This window comes from Mobula hypostoma, chromosome 4 (assembly GCF_963921235.1).
Source record: "Mobula hypostoma chromosome 4, sMobHyp1.1, whole genome shotgun sequence".
Taxonomy (NCBI): domain Eukaryota; kingdom Metazoa; phylum Chordata; class Chondrichthyes; order Myliobatiformes; family Myliobatidae; genus Mobula; species Mobula hypostoma.
The window spans coordinates 169,517,008-169,534,970 of NC_086100.1; the positions used below are offsets into that span (position 1 = coordinate 169,517,008).

At 46.9% G+C, this 17,963-nt stretch overlaps 1 protein-coding gene across 1 annotated transcript in view; it reads left to right on the top strand.

The window, feature by feature from the left end:
• Positions 1-17,963, top strand: part of LOC134345771 (B-cell scaffold protein with ankyrin repeats-like) — a 79,133-nt gene that overhangs the window by 47,520 nt on the left and 13,650 nt on the right. Inside the window, exon 7 of the mRNA XM_063046961.1 lies at positions 5,531-5,727. Coding sequence (XP_062903031.1) covers positions 5,531-5,727 — 197 coding nt within the window. The remainder of the gene's footprint in view (positions 1-5,530; positions 5,728-17,963) is intronic.

Here is a 17,963-nt window from a genome sequence, read left to right on the forward strand (position 1 = left end):
TCACTTTGAAATTTGAGTAGGAGAAACTAAAATCCAATGTGTCGGTATTTCAGTGGAATAAAGGAAATTACAATGGCATGAGAGGGCAACTGGCCAAGGTTGACTGGAAAGAGACACTAGCAGGAAGGACAGCAGAGCAGCAATGGCTGGAGTTTCTGCAAAAAATAAGGGAAATGCAAGACAGATATATTCCAAATAAGAAGAAATTTTCGAATGGAAGAAGGACACTACCACGGCTGTCAAGTGAAGTGAGAGCCAAAGTAAAAGCAAAAGAGAGGGCATACAAGGAAGCCAAAGCTAGTGGGAAGATAGAGGTTTAGGAAGCTTTTAGAAACTTGCCGAAGGAAACTCAGAAGGTCATTAGGAAGGAAAAGATGAATTATGAAAGGAAGCTGGCAATTAATATCAAAGAAGATACAGAAAGCTTTTTTAAGTCTATGAAGGGTAAAAGAGAGTTGAGGATAGATAAAGGACCAATAGAAAATGGCGCTGGAGATATTGTAATGAGAGATGCAGAGATGGCAGAGGAGCTGAATGCATATTTTGCATCAGCCTTCGCAGTGGAAGACATCTGTAGTATACCAGACATTCAAGAGTGTTAGGGAAGTGAAATATGTGCAGTGAAAATTACGACTGAGAAAGTGCTTAGGAAGCTGAATGGTCTGCGGGTGAATAAATCCCCTGGACCTGATGGAATGCACCCTCGGGTTCTGAAGGAAGTAGCTGGAGAGATTGCAGAAGTCCTAACAATGATCTTTCAAGAATCAATAGATACTGGCATTGTACAGGATGACTGGAAAATCCCAAATGTTACTCTGCTACTTAAGAAGGGAGGGAAGCAGCAGAGAGGAAACTACAGACCTGTTAGCCTGACATCAGTGGTTGGGAAGTTGTTGGAATCAATTGTTAGGGATGAGATTATGGAATACCTGGAGGCATATGAAAAGACAGGCCAAAGCCAGCATAGTTTCCTGAAAGTAAAATTCTGCCTGACTAACCTACTGCAATTTTTTTGAGGAAATTACAAAGGAGATGTAGTAGATGTAGTGTACTTGGATTTCAGAAGGCCTTTGACAAGGTGCCACACATGAGGCTGCTTAACAAGATAAGAGCCCGTGGAATTACAGGGAAGTTACTAGCAGGGGTGGAGCGTTGGCTGATTGGCAGAAAACAGAAAATGGGAATAAAGGGATCCTATTCTGGCTGGTTGCTAGTTAACAGAGGAGTTCCACAGGGTTCGGTGTTGGGATCGCTGCTTTTTATGATGTCTGTTAATGAATTGGACGGTGGGATTAATGAATTTGTGGTTAAATTTGCTGATGATACAAAGATAGGTGGAGGAGTGGGTAGTGTGGAGGCAACAGAGAGCCTAAAGAGAGACTTAGGGGAATCGGCAAAGAAGTGGCAAATGAAATACAATGTTGGAAAATGTATGGTCATGCACTTAGGTGTAAGAAATAATGAGCAGACTATTATTTAGATGAGAATTCAAAATGCAGAGATGCAAAGGGACTTGCGAGTCTTTGTGCAGGCTACCCTAAAGGTTAACCTCCAGGTTGAGTCGGTGGTGAAGAAGGCGAATGCAATGTTGGCATTCATTTCTACAGGTATAGATTATAAGAGCAGGGTTGTGATGTTGAGGCTCTGTAAGGCACTTGTGAGACCACACTTAGAGTATTGTATGCAGCTTTGGGCTCCTTATTTTAGAAAGGATATATTGACATTGGAAAGGGTTCAGAGAAGATTCATGAGAATGTTTCCGGGACTGAAGGGGTTACCAATGAGGAACATCTGGCAGCTCTTGGGCTGTATTCCCTGGAGTTCAGGAGAATGAGGGGGGATCTCATAGAAACATTCCAAATGTTAAAAGACCTGAACAGATTAGATTTGGCAAAGTTATTTCCCATGGTAGGGGAGTCTAGGACAAGAGGACAAGATTTCAGGATTGAAGGATGTCCATTTAGAACAGAGATGTTGAGAAATTACTTTAGTCAGAGGGTGGTAAATCTGTGGAATTCATTGCCATGAGCTGCAGTGGAGGCCAAGTCATTGGGTATATTTAAGGCAGAGGTTCTTGATTAGCCAGGGATTCAAAGGGTATGGGGAGAAGGCAGGGGAGTGGGGATGACTGGAAGAATTGGATCACAACATGATTGAATGGTGGAGCAGACTTGATGGGCCGAATGGCCTACTTCTGCTCCTTTATCTTATGGTCTTATAAATGGGACTAGTTTAGATGGGCATCTTGGCCAGCAGAGACAAGTTGGGCCAAAAGGCCTGTAGCCTCTATGACTACGGATGGTGAACTGAACCTTAAAACATTTCTTCCTCCTTGAAGAGTATTTATTCTAATAAATCTTCTCAAATGTCTCCATTATATCTAGGTCTACCAATACCCTAACAACAACATGCCACCAGCTCTGTCTTCATGTCTCCATAGCTGTCCCTCTTTAAGGTCCAATGACTAGTCTCTTCTTCTTTTCCTCAAACTGAGGGTAAAATCCAATCTCATTATGATTACTGTTCCCCAGGAGGATCTTTACTCTAAGGCCATTAATTGATCCAGCCTCATTGCATAATGCCAAGGCAGGTACACAAACTAACCCAGAACATTGTCCATCTGGTCCACTGTTGCCCAACGTTGGTGATGACTGTGATGGGAATGTTGATCATGCTGAGGTTCTCCGTACCGAGTCGAGTCAGGTGAAAAAGGCCACCAGACTTCCCTTCACACCTCGATACCACAGGCCTGACAGCTGCCAATGGTGGACACACAGGGCACTATGGTGATCTGGAAGTGTAACGTCCAGTGTCCATCTACTTCTCAAACCCACCCTCCAGGACCAGTCATCGACCTTTCAGCTGCCCGGTCCTAAGCTCCACAACTCCCTCATGGTCTCTTCATGGCTAAAGTTTGAATCATCTTGTCTCTCAGTGTCCAGGGTCAGTCGGGAGCACCATTCCCTGTGATGTCCTAGTGTTCTTCTCCCCCACAATCCCTGGGATGTCCTGACACCACAGCAGATAGTTCTTTCTCTGCCCGTTTACCCCTCTTCCTGGGTCTTGCTGCCTCCAAGACAAATGTCACTGATTTTCACTCCTCAGAGAGGCAACATCAGTTCACTTCTGGTGAGGACCTTTGCATTTTTCAGGGAGCTCCTGTTTATCACCATGGGAACGGAATCAGTAGGGACCAACACCAGGAAATTGATGATCACAAAATGGTTACAGCAGAGGTCACTTGGCCTATTGACTCTATGTTGGCTCACTGCCAGAGCAAGTCCTTAAAAGAACTTGCTCCGGCAGTGAGCTGGGGGCTGTGTGGAGACAGCAGGAACTAACATGACACACTTTCACAAAACTGACACTGACACATGAGGGGATATCTTCCTTTAATAACCAACATCAGCTTTGACAGATATCACTTTATTTATCACTGGTTCATGAAACAAAAGACTGGTGCATTTAGCTTTAGGTATCTTCCCTCGATCATAAGGCTCACATTAAATCAAGCTAAGCGACTTCTCACTTGGTTCAGGAGATGAATAATATTTGTGATCACAGTTCCAAGATATAGCGACCACTGGACAAAGTGTGACAGCTGGTACTTAGCATTAGACTGAGACTTGATGACACTCTAAAATGATTCAATAAACACACTCTGCAAATCCTCTCTGAACTGTTCCTGCAGAGAGGCAGGCGAGCGCTGATAGGACCTCAGGGAACAGGAGAGTGTGGAGTTGGCTGATAATGAGAATCACAATCAGAATTAGGTCTATTATCATTGTCTTGAATGATGTGAACTTTGTTGCTTTTCGGCAACAGTACAGTGCAAAGGCATACAATTACTATAAATTACAAAATAAATAAATAGTGCAAAAATAGGAATAATAAGGCAGTGTTCAAAGGCCATTCAGAAATCTGATGGTGGAGGGGAAGAAGTTGGATATTCTCTTTTCAGCCGCCTGTCCCTCCTCCCTGCTGGTAGAAGCAAGAGGAGATCATGGTGAGGGTTCTTAGTGATGGCGGCCCCATGTTCTTGAGGTCAAGCAGGAATGGGATAAACACACAGGGAAAGGGAGATGGCAGGAATGGGATAGACACACAGGGAAAGGGAGACGGCAGGAATGGGATAAACACACAGGGAAAGGGAGACGGCAGGAATGGGATAAACACACGGAAGGGAGACGGCAGGAATGGGATAAACACACAGGGAAAGGGAGACGGCAGGAATGGGATAAACACACAGGGAAAGGGAGACGGCAGGAATGGGATAAGCACACAGGGAAAGGGAGACGGCAGGAATGGGATAAGCACACAGGGAAAGGGAGACGGCAGGAATGGGATAAGCACACAGGGAAAGGGAGACGGCAGGAATGGGATAAGCACACAGGGAAAGGGAGACGGCAGGAATGGGATAAGCACACAGGGAAAGGGAGACGGCAGGAATGGGATAAGCACACAGGGAAAGGGAGACGGCAGGAATGGGATAAGCACACAGGGAAAGGGAGACGGCAGGAATGGGATAAGCACACAGGGAAAGGGAGACGGCAGGAATGGGATAAGCACACAGGGAAAGGGAGACGGCAGGAATGGGATAAGCACACAGGGAAAGGGAGACGGCAGGAATGGGATAAGCACACAGGGAAAGGGAGACGGCAGGAATGGGATAAGCACACAGGGAAAGGGAGACGGCAGGAATGGGATAAGCACACAGGGAAAGGGTGATGATTTCCTCCGGATACTCCGGCTTCTCCCCACATTCCAAAGGCAAACAGTTAATTGGTCAGTGGGGAGAGGGGAGGACAGGAGCTTAACGGGGCTAAGTGGCGTGTGGGGGTGACTGAGCCCACCCTCTGCCTGTGTGGGGTAACGATGCTCGTGCTGTGACACAGGACTCCTACTCAGCGAGGCAGGGAGCCAGCACTGGGAAGGTGAATGCCCGGGTTTTCTGGGGAACTGATGCACTGGGGAGATGCACATCCTTAGAACAGGAATCACTGGGTTCGTGCTCTAAAGGGATGAGGGATGAGCATGCGAGGCCTGTTATCAGCTGGTCAATTCCACCGCTCTCTGTAAGGATTTTGCACATCCTCCCTGTGATCGGATGGGTTGTCTGTGGCTGCCTCTCACACTCCAAAGACATATGGGTTAGTAGCCACATGGGTGTAATGGGACAGTGTGGGCTCGTTGGGCCAGAAGGCCTGTTACTCTGCTGGATCGCTAATTAAATAAATAAACAATACCTGATGTGTTTCTGCCTCAGTCCCTGACTGACTGACAGACCCCGGCAGCCAGCACAACTTCCCCCACCCTTATAGCAGTTGACAACTTCGTCCCAGGCTCCCCCAAATCCCCGTCTGGGCCTCTTCAAGCTCCACTGATTAACCCTCCTCCAAATTTCAGAGAGTAGCCCAGTCCTGGTCTGCCCCAGGCCGTGGGCTGGTGAGGGTCTTTCTACACCGCCGAACAATGCACCTCAGGAAGTGAACCCAGAATCACTAATCCTCACTGCTGTCTGTCTCTCCAGATGAGGAGGATTATGAGTGTCCAACATTGCTCCACTTCGCTGCCAAGAATGGATTGGAACGCCTCACCACCCTGCTCCTCGACTGTCCTGGAGCAAAGCAAGTCTCAGCCCTCCTCAACAGCCACGGAGAGAAGCCAGGGGAGGTGGCCAAGAGGTACGGCTTCCAGCGTGTCCACGAACTGATGGATAGATTCATGGTGAGTTACTTCTGTGCTGCTTTCACCTCTCACACCAGAGGGAACTCCCAGGCGAGGTCAGTCGGACAAAGACATCCTGGTCCAATTCTGTGGTCAGCAGCAACAGGTTTGATGGACCAGTGACCTCAGACCACCTTTATCCCAAATCTGGGTGCTCAGGTTGTTCAGGGACATCACCGGGGTCCAGTGCCAATGATGTCACCACACTGACTGAGCAACCAATCACGCTGAGGAATTCTCCCAGATGAGTGCAGGTCAATGCCTGAAGCATCCTGGCTGCTCAGGGAGATTCCACACCAGAAGCGTGCCCTCCTCATCCAGGTGTCAATCGGTCAGGGCAGTGCACTTGGTTCTGATTCCAACATGTGAGTCAGTCCTGGTGACCAAGGACAACTTTCCTCCACACATGACCTCTAGTTAATATTTTAGAGAGCGGTGAATGAGGATTGAAGTGCAGACAGGGAACCTCCCCACATTCTGGGGTATATCAATTCTCTTTGTCACCAATACTTACTTTCTGGGAGCTTACTGTTCATGTGCTTGCTACACCAGCACTGTGATTCCCTCCACATAATCACCAGCCCTGTGGTTAGCCCTGTGTCTGACTCTGAATGTCACAGAGCACGTGAGCAAGCTGTGCTAGAGAGAGTGGAACATAAGTTTCTGTTGATTGAGGAAAATATCAGCATTTAGGAGAAACCACTCTGCGTGGATGAGTGAAAACTCCATTGTCCAACAGCACCCTACACAAAGACAGGACTGAACCAGTAGAGACGTGGCTAGTTCGGTGAGAGGGGGCATGCCCCTCTGCTTGGAATGTTGACCAAGTGGATGGAAGGACCACTGGGGACGTTCTGATGGTCACTCAGTGTCTGGGACACTGATACACTTCCACGGTTGCTTCAAGAGGGACGATAGAGAGCAGAATACTGTAGCTGCTGGAAATCCAAAATGGGGTGGAAAATGTGGGAACTCTCAGCTGAGGTAGTGGCTGCAGAGGGAGAGACAGACAGAAGGCGTGAGTACGGTGATCTTCTATCAGAACAATTTTTTCCAGTGCTCCAGCTGAATCGACAGAGGAGGCTCCACACACGTAGCAGTGAGCGATTTAAAAAGTAGTGCTTGTGGGCTTTTAGATTTTCCCAGAGGCCCAATCATATCACAATTCATTAGCAAGGGCAAATAAAGATAAGGTAGGGACAAGCTGAGCAGCCATTAATCGAGCGGCTATTGTTGAAGTGAACTAGTGTTGGAGTGGGGAGGCTGTGGCTCAACATGCTTGGGCGAGGTAAGTGTCTGATAAATATTTTCTTCATTCTTTGGCTGTTAGAGCAGTGAGAATGGCTTCAGGGGCTGGGGTTGTATTCTTTGTGTGAGATGTCAGAACTCAGAGAGGCCTCCAGCCTCCCAGATAACCACATCTCCAGGTGCACCGAGCTGCAGCTCCTCAGAGGACGTGTTAAGGAACTGGAGCTGCAGCTCAGTGACCTTCAGCTCACACAGGAGAATGAGGAGGTGGTCAAAAGGAGCTACAGGGAGGTAGTCATCTCTAATTGCATGTAGCTGGGTGACTGTCAGGAGAGGGAAAGGAAATGGCCAGCCAGTGGAGGGTAACCCTGTGGCTATTCCCCTCAATACTGCTTTGGATACCATTGAAGGGGACGATCTACCCAGGGGAGCCACAGCGACTGGGTCTAGGGCACTGAGTCTGGCCCTGTGACGCTGAAGGGAAGGGGGTAGAAAAGAAGTGCAGTAGTGATAGGGGATTCCATATTTAGAGGAGCAGACACAAGATTCTGTGGACTTGAAAGAGACACCCAGATGGTGTGTTGCCTCCCAGACGCCAGGGGCAGGGACGCCTCGGATCGGGTACATGGCATTCGGAAGGGTGAGCAGCCAGAAGTCTTGATACATATTGACACTAATAACAGGGGTAGGAAAAAGGAAGAGGCCCTGAAGAGAGAATTTTGGGAGTTAGTTAGGAAATTGAAAAGCGGGACTTCAAGGGTAGTAATCTCTGGATTGTTACCTGGGCCACGCACCAGTGAGGGTAGGAATAGGATGATTTGGCAGATGACTGAGTGGTTGATGCAGGGGAAGGACTTCAGGTTTCTAGATGATTGGGATCTCTTCTGGGGAAGGCATGACCTGTACAAAAAGAGATGGGTTACACCTGAACCCAAGGGGGACCAATATCTTTGAGGACAGGTTTGCTAGAGCTGTTGGGGGAGGGTTTAAACTAATTGGAATAAGTTAGGTGATCTTGTAGTGCAGTTAGAGTTTGGCACGTATGACGTTGTGGGCATCACTGAGTCATGGCTGAAAGAAGATCATAATTGGGAGCTTAACATCCAAAGATACTCATTGTATTGAAAGGACAGCCAAGTAGGCAGGGGTGGTGTGGCTCTGTTGTTAAAAAAAAAATCAAATCATTATAAAGAGGTGATAGAGGATCAGAAGATGTAGAATCCTTAATGATAGAGTGAAGAAGCTACAAGGGTAAAAAGATTCTAATGGGAGTTATATAAATGCCTCCGAACAGTAACCAGGATGTGGGTACAAATTGCAACAGGAAATAGAATAGGCATGTCAAAAGGGCAATATTATGATAGTCATGGGGGATTTCAATATGCAGGTTGGTGCTGGATAACAAGAGAGAGAATTTGTAGAGTGCCTACGTGATGGCTTTTTTATGGTTGAGCCCACAAGGGGAAAGGCTATTTTGGATTGGGAACTTGAGAGGGAAAAGCTAAAGTCAGACGTATCAGTATTACAGTGGAGTAAAGTGAATTATAAAGGCATGAGAGCGGAGCTGGCTAAAATTGATTGAAAGGGGACACTAGCAGGAATGATGGCAGAACACCAATGGCTGGAATTTCTGGGACCAATTCAGAAGGCGCAGGATAGAAACATCTATCAAGAAGCATTCTACAGGCAGCATGACGCAAGTGTGGCTGACAAGAGAAGTCAAAAGCAACATAAAAGCCAAAGAGAGAACATATAATTGAGCAAAAATAGTGGGAAGTTAAAGGCTTCGGAAGCTTTTCAAACCAGCAGAAAGCAACTAAACAGCCATAAGAAGGGAAAAGATGAAATATGAAGGTAAGCTAGCCAATAATATCAAAGAGGATACGAAAAGTTTTTTCAGATATATAAAGAGTAAAAGAGAGGCAAGAGTAGATACTGGACAGCTGGAAAATGATGCTGGTGAGGTAGTAATGGGGGACAAGGAAATGGCAGATGAACTGAAAAAGTATTTTGCATCTATCTTCACTGTGGAAGACACTAAAAGTATGCTGGAAGTTCGAGAGTGTCAGGGTGCAGAAGTGAGTGCAATTGCTATTACTGGGGAGAAAGTGCTTGGAAGTTGAAAAGTCTGAAGGTAGATAAGTCACCTGGACCAGATGGACTGCACCCCAGGGTTCTGAAAGAGGTAACTGAAGAGATTGTGGAGGCATTAGTAATGATCTTTCAAAAACCACTAGATTCCAGTATGGTACCAGAGGACTGGAAAATTGTCACTTCACGCTTCAAGAAGGGAGAGGCAGAAGAGAGGAAACTATAGACCAGTTAGCCTGACCCCAGTGGTTTGTAAGATGCTGGAGTCTATTGTTAAGGATGAGGTCTCAGGGTACATGGAGGCGCATGATAAAAAAGGCCACAGTCAGCAGGGCTTCCTCAAGGGAAAAATCTTTCCTGACGAAGCTGTTGGAATTCTTCGATGAAATAACAAACAGGATAGACAAAATAGAATCAGTGGGTGTTGTGTACTTGGATTTTCAAAAGGCTTTTGACAAGATGCTGAACATGAGGCTGCTTAACAAGATAAGAGCCCATGGAATTATAGGAAAGATGCTAGCATGGAGTAAGGATTGGCTGAATGGCAGGAGGCAAAGAATGGGAACAAAAGGAACCTTTTCCGGTTGGCTGCCAGTGACTGGTGGTTTTCTGTAGGGGTCTGTGTTGGGACCGCTTCTCTTCATCAGTGTATCAGTATATCAGTGATTTGGATGACAGAATTGATGGCTTTGTGGTCAAGTTTGCAAACAATATGAAGGTAGGTGGAGGGCAGTTAGTATTGAGGAAGCAGGAGGCTGCAGAAGGACATAGAGAGATTAGGGGAATGGACAAATCAGTGGCAGATGGAATGCACTGTCAGGAAGTATATGGTCATGCACTTTGTAGAAGCAATAAAAGTGTAGACTATTCTCTAAGTGAGTAGAAAATTTAAAAAATACAAGGTGCAAAGGGGCTTGGGAGTCCTCATGCTGGATTCCCTGAAGGTTAATTTGCAGGTTGAGTCAGAAGGCAAATAAAATGTTAGCGTTCATGCCAAGAGAACTAGAATATAAAAGTAAGGATGTAATGCTGGGGCTTTATAAGCCATTGGTCAGACTTCACTTGGAGTATTGTGAGCAGTTTTGGGCCCCTTACGTAAGAAAGGATGTGCTGACACTGGGGAAGGTTCAGAGGAGGTTCATGAAAATGCTTCTGGGAGTGAAAGGGTTAATGTATGTGGAGCATTTGATGGCTCGGAGCTTGTACTCATTGGAATTTAAAAGAATGAGGGTGGGATCTCATAGCAAATGGTCAAACGTAGAAAGGCTGAGATGGAGTGGATGTTCCTGTAGTGGGGGAGTCGAGGACCAGCGGGCACAGCCTCAGAATAGTGGGACCCCATTTAGAACAGAGGAGAGGAGGAATTTCTTGAGTTAGATGGTGGTGAATCTGTGGAATTCATTAACACAGGCGGGTATGGAGGCCTAGTTATTGGGTGTATTTAGGTAGAGGTTGACAGGTTCTTCATTAGTCGGGGCATGAAGGGTTAAGGGGAGAAAGCAGAAGAATGGGTTTGAAAGGGAAAGTGGATCAACTGTGATGAAATGGTGGAGCAGACCAGATGGGCTGAATGGCCTAACTCTGCCTCTACTGTATTTTTGTGCTCTAACTAGGCGTTCCTGCTTTAAGTGACAGGTGGGGTTGGGGAGACATGAAGGAAACAGGAATGTCCAAAATAGAGTAGGTAGTGAGAGGGCCTGAATGTCCCCAGGCGATGGCGCTTGCTAAGAGAGGGTGGAGAGGGGAGAGTTTGTGTTCGCTCTGTGTGCTGAATTTGGTCTGTTTTTTTTTGTTCTGTGCACTGAGTTTAGCTTGTTTGCTGTATTTGGACCTGCTCTATTTCTGTTGCAGTATTTGCATGTCAGTGAGGTTACCGCTTTGGGAGTTGTCACATGACCACAATTAAACATTGCCATTGGTGGACTTCCTCTGTGGGCCTGGTGTGTGTTGGTGCATGCATGTGTGTGTGCAGATGTCCATTTGAGTGTGTTTGTGTGCAGTATGTGTGTCTGTCTGTTTATGTGTGTATTTATGGGTGATTCTTTGTGTCTGTGGGTTTGTATATGTACTCTGAGTACATCTGTCAGACTGTCTGGTTTGTGTGTTTGTGGGTGATCCTTTGTGACTGCGTCTGTGGGTTTGTGTATGTCTATGTCTGCTGGAGTGTGTCTGTGTGTGCGGTATGTTTCTGCTTCAGTGCGTCTCTCTCTCTCTCTCTCTCTCTCGTCTGTGTGTGGTTATTCTGTGTGAATGTATGTGTTTCTCTGTGTGTGTGTGTGTGGGTGTTTGTGTTTCCGTGAGTGCACTGAGCTGGGACAGGCTGAGTGCACTCCAACTGCTCCCTCTTGAGGGAGGGCGCAAGGACCAGCCACTCAGCGGCTGAGTTCCCAGGCAACGGTAACCACGGATACGATGGGTTGAGTTGATGACGGTCAGTGACCAATAAGGATGTCTGCGAATTTCTTATTGACCAAAGTAAGGTCTGAACCGGGGACCACCAAAATCCCCACCCACAGGCAAAAGGCCACTCAGCCTCTCCAGTCTGACTCAATCTCCCCACTCCCACAACCCCCCACCTTGCCACACCTCTCACTCCCCTCACCCCAGTCCTCTTTCCCTCTCAGTACCCCCACTCCCCCCACACAGTGCCCCCCACCTTATCCCCATTCCCTCCTCCTAACCACATCCACCACTCCCTCTCCCCACACACTCTACTCTCCCAAAACACCCTCCGCTCCCCAAAGCCCCCACTCACCTCCCCTCTAACTGTTCCCCCTTCCTCTCTCAACATCTGCCACTCCCCAATCCCCACATCTGCCATTTGCTAGCCCCCACTCACCAGCCCCTACTCCCCATATCCACCACTCCCTATGTCTGTCACTCCCCACATCCACCACTACACAACCCCCTCCCCACGTCCACCACTCCACAATCCCCACTCCCTACATCTGCCAATCCCCACGTCCGTCACTCCCCACTCCCCACATCCGCCACTCCCCAACCCCCACTCCCCACACCCACCACTCCACAACCCCCACTCCCCACATCCACTACTCCATAACCCCCACTCACCATGTCCACCACTCCACAACCCCCACTCCCCACATCCACCACTCCCCAATCCCCACTCACCACATCCACCACTCGATAATCCCTACTCCCCACATCCACCACTCCATAACCCCCACTCCCCACGTCCACCACTCCACAACCCCCACTCACCATGTCCACCACTCCACATCCACCACTCCACAACCCGCACTCCCCACGTCTGTCACTCCACAACCCCACTCCCCACATCCACCACTCCCCAATCCCCACGTCCACCACTCCCCAATCCCCACTTCTCACATTATTTCCTGGGTACTTACTGTTCATGAACTCATGATTTCGTTCTGTTTTCTGCCCCCCTTTTTCAACTCGAATAACTCACCCCCTCCAAAGAAAAAAAATGTTCTGCGCTTTGTTTTTACCTGAAAGTCTTGTGGCCTTTCAGCAGGTAAGTAATCATCTCGAGTTCTTTTTAAAATTACCACGTCACTTTGCAACTCCATAAATTAATTGGAAGAAAATTATGGGATCCTAAGAAAACAGGCATACTCCAGTAGTCCTGACGAAGGGTCTCGGCCTGAAACGTCGACTGCACCTCTTCCTAGAGATGCTGCCCGGCCTACTGCGTTCACCAGCAACTTTTATGTGTGTTGCTTGAATTTCCAGCATCTGCAGAATTCCTGTGTATACTCCATTTTACTTTAGTGAGGCACTCACATATGATATGGTGGCATAATGACATATGCTGTTCACGTACTTTTACATATAACCCATAATGAACAATGTAAACAAAAAGAATACTTAATTAAACAATATATTTACAATATTACAGAAGTATTAATACTGTACACTACTCCCTGCTTAGTTATAAACTCCAATTCAATATAGAATGCATCTCAGCTCAAATATATAATAGCTTGTTCTCCAGTAATATATATACTGGAGAGCCACCAAGCTGAAGGAACCTGTGTGAATTCCTGACCTGCTCAGAGGGGGATGGGTAATGGATCCAAAGGGTCCAGGCACCAACTACTGATAGACAAAGCAGTCATGTGAAACTCCAAGACCAGGCAAAGCAACCTCAGCACAGACTAGATCGACAACCAGAAAACACACGACTCAACGCCCCACACGTGGATCCTGGAATGCCTGTCTCTGTGCAAGGTCAACAAGACGCTAAGGACCTTCATCAGGAACTCAATGGGCCATTGGAGGACAATGCTAGAAGTTAACTCAAAGCCAATAGCACAAGTGACCATCAGATGTGGAATATACCAGGATGATGCTTTATCCCCACTGCTGTTCTGCAGAGGCTTGAACCCCCTCTGCCAGATCATCTCAAAGAGTGGATATGGGTACAGGTTCAAGAGTGGAGTGACCATCAGTCACCTCCTGTAATGGATGACATCAAGCTGTCTGCCAGAAATGAAAGAGACATTGGCTCACTTATCCACCTGACAAGGGTGTACAGCCGAGACCTCAGGATGTCATTTGGACTGGAAAAGTGCAGCCGGATGATAGTGAAAAGAGGCAAACTCATCCAGACTGAAGGAGCCAAGTTACCTGAAGACCACATACCAGAGGTACAGGAAGCTACAAATACCTGGAGATCCTGTGGGTGCATGGAAGCCACGATGAGGACACAAGGAAGACTGCAACATCCAAGTTCCTCCAAAGAGTGAGACAGGTCCTAAAAAGCCAGCTGAATGGGAAGGACAAGCTCAGAGCCATCAACACATTCACCCTACCCATCCTCAGATACCCAGCCGCAATAGTGTGCTGGCTAAGGAATGAACTGGAAACCGCTGACATTGATACCCGGAAACCACTAACAATACATGGAGGATTCCATCCAAAGTCCAACGCTGAGCGACTGTACACTTGTCGGAATAAAGAAGGACAGGGACTTGGAAGTGTCAAGGCCACGGTCCTGGAAGAAAAGTGTATCCATGAGTATGTCAGGAAGGTATCCATGAGTATGTCAGGAAGGTATCCATGAGTATGTCAGGAAGGTGGCCCCTAGGGATGACTTGCTAGGAGAATACCTCAGGCAGCAGGCAGGGGACATGGAAGTAGGTGAAGCAGAGCCAGAGGAGCAGAGGCCATGGCAGGACAAGCCACTGCACGGGATGCACTATCACCAGATATCAGAGGTGGCTGACATCAGAAAGTCCTACCGATGGCTGGAAATGGCAGGGCTGAGGGACAGCACAGAGGGCACTGCTCATGGCTGCACAGGAACAGATGCTGAGCACAAGAGCAACAGAAGCAGGGGTCTATCACACCAGACAAGACCCAAGATGCAGACTGTGCAAGGAATCTACTGAAACCATCCAGCACATGGTAGCAGGGTGCAAGATGCAGACAGGGACAGCATACACTGAACGGCATAACCAAGTTGCAGGAATTGTGTACAGGAACATCTGTGCTGAGTATGGATTGGACAATCCCAAATCCAAATGGGAAACACTCGAGAAGGCAGCAGAGAACGACAGAGCTAAGATCCTGTGGGATTCAAACCAAATACAGACTGATAAGCAGGTACTGGCCAACCAGCCAGACATTGTAATACTGGACAAGGAACAGAAGAGAACAATAGTGATAGCTGTGGCAATCCCGAAGGACAGTAACATCAGGAAGAAAGAATACGAGACGCTGGAGAAATACCAGGGCTTGAAAGAGCAGATAGAAAGGATGTGGAAGGTTAAAGCCAGAGTAATCCCTGTGGTGATAGGAACACCTGGAGTGTGACAGCTGGACTGGGAGAGTGGCTCCAACAATTCCCAGGAACAACATCTGAGATCTCGGTCCAGAAGAGCGCACTACTAGGAACAGCTAGAATACTGCACCAAACCCTCAGGCTCCCAGACCTCTGGTAGAGGACCCTAGTTTGAGGGAAAAAGACACAAACACACCACCCATAAGGGGTGAGAAAAAAAAATAAAAATTATATATACATACATGCACACACATATACAGTGCATGCACATACAAATTTACCATGCTGTTGATGTCTATATAGTAGATGTTATATGTATAATACAACTACTATATAGACATGCTCAGCACAGTAAATTCTAAATTGCCCCTTTCAGGCCTGAAGATTTAATTGCTGTGGAGGATTTCTTACTCTTGTGGGATAAAGTCTTTCCTGACAGGCGGGGTCACTCTGCTTGACAGGTGAGACTTGTGGCTGTGAAACAATCTCAGGTTCTGGGGCTTTCTCTGTGGGGGTTGTAGAAGTTGACCCTGGGACTGAAGGAAGTGGTTCTGACAGCTCGGGACACCTTTCTCCTCTAACAATTGACTCTGCTCACCTCAACTGATCGATGTGTTGTCGCCAAATGACACCAGACACAATCTCCACTGTGCAGGAGAGTGGACCAGTTCTGTCCTTAATCTTTCCAAGTACCCACTTTTGGTATTTCTGTAGTCCCGCACCAGGACTGCTGTGCAGGAATGAAACATCGAACCTCCTTGTTTGAGGAGCCCTCAATTTGTCTCAGCTGTTTGTCCTGCATACTCCTACTGAGAGTGGGTTTGAGGAGATCCAAGCGTGAGCACGTAGGACAACCCAGGAACAGCACAGCTGGTGAGTTGTTGGCTGTGGAGTGTGCTGCACTGCGATATGCAAGGAGGAAATTGGTGAGTTTCTGATTTAGTGTCAGTGTAGTGCGTTCTGCTGACATTGTATTCTTTAGACTCTGGAGAAGTCTTTCCATCAAGCCATTTGTAACTGGGTGGTACAGTGCAGATATAACGTGTCTTATTCTATTCATTTTCCGGAAAGAGTGAAACTGTTCCACAATAAACTGTGTTCCATTGTTGCTGACTAAGTATTCTGGAACACCAGTCCTTGAGAAGAGGCTTCTTAACACAGCAACGATGTGCGAGACTATTGGGATCATTTCTGGCCTCTTTGTACTGTAGTTGCATCCATTACTACCAAGAAATTTGTGCCCATGAATGATCTGGCAAAATCCACATGAATCCTCTGCCAAGGCAGTGCAATCGATTCTCAGGGATGGAGAGGCGCTGCTCTTGGCTTCTCCCGGATGTGTTGGCATCGTGAACAGTGCCTGGCAAGCAACTTGATCTGCTGATGTACCCCAGGCCACCAGACAATCCTTCAGGCCAACGCTTTCATTTTGACCATGCTGAGATGACCAGCTTGTAGCTCCTCCAACTCTTTGGCTCTCAGCTTGAATGATACAACAAATCTCAACCCCCATTCAAAGGCAAATTCATCCTGGTGCTGGTAAAAATGGAAGAATTTGGGTTTTTGCTGTACATTCCAGCCAATTTGTGTTGCCATGTATTTTCTAGTTTCCCTTTGGATCATCTCTGCAGTAACAGAGAGACATTTTGATTTGTGTTAGTATCCTCTATTATAAATTTTTCATGTATTTCCTGTTCCAAGGGTAAACAGGACAACCCATCAACATTTCCATGATTAGTCATCCTCTTGAATCTGCTCTTGTAATGGTGTCCTCCAAGACACAGAACCCATCTCGTGTTTCTGCTGCTGCCGTTAATGGAACACCCTTCTGTGGATTGAAAATGGACACCAGTTGCTGATGATCAGTAATGAGGGTAATTTCTCTTCCACGCAAAGACTGGTTGAAATGTTTTCAACCCCAAACCAGACTCGTCTGTCAATCAGAGAGTAATGTTTTTCTGCAGTGGTAAGGGAACGTGATGTAAAATTCACTTCTATCACTCCTAATGTGTGACATGAGTGCACCTATACCATAAGACGAGGTATCCCAGGCAGGCTTCGCTGGACAATGTGGATCAGAATGTGTGAATAGTGGCTGGATCACCATTTCCTTTGTCTTTTGGAAAGCCACCTCACACTGCTTTGTCTATTGCCAGTTCTGCCCTGTCCATAGTAATGAGTTCAAAGGCTGGAGCACGGTAGTCAGGTTTGGCAGAAACCTGTTACTGTAATTGACAAATCCTAAAAGTGACCTCAACTGCGACACGTTCTTTGGCCTTGGAGCATCCACCACTGCTTGTGAGTCAATAGTGTGACCATAGTAAATAATGCTTGGTTTAAAGAATTCACAACTGAAACATGGTGCTCTGTGCCCATAATCTTCTAATCTTTTTAAACATTGCCTTGAGATTTTGGAGATGTTCCTAGTCATTCTTACTGGTGACAACAATGTCATCCAGGTAACACTGAGTGCCTGGGTAACCTTACAACACCTGTTCCATAGCTTTCTGCCAGTGCAGGTGCAGGCACTCCAAAGATAACAATTATAGCAATAAAGCCCTTTGTACATATTTATGGTGAGAAACACTTTGAACTCTTCTTCCATCTCCATCTGTAGGTGGGACTCAGCCACATCTACTTTGCTGAAGTGTTTTCCTCCAGAAAGCTTTGCAAAGACATCCTCTAACCTGGTAAGAGGGAATTGATCAACTATTAGTACTGGGTTGATGGTGACAGTAAAATCTCCACAGTTCCTGACGTACCCATCCTTCTTGGCTACTAGGAACCCCCCCCCCGGGCTCCACTCAAACTTGGAAAGAACTTCTTCAGACTCCATGCAATCTAACTCACTGGCTACTTTATCATGGATAGTATAAGCTTCCAGATGAGCTTTGTAAGACTTGGATTCAGCATTTACATTTACACTATTTTATCCTTGATATGTCTGAGTTTTCCAATAATGTCCTTGAACACTGTTGTGGCATCATCCAGTACCTTTCCTAATTCACTTTCAGTTAGTCCTTCGCTGGGGATGGAGCATGCAAAGGATGGATGGAGCTCCAATCAAATTATAGTTGCCTCGGCCAATCAAGGCCCCACAATGTTGGCCCTCCTATTTTTACCACAT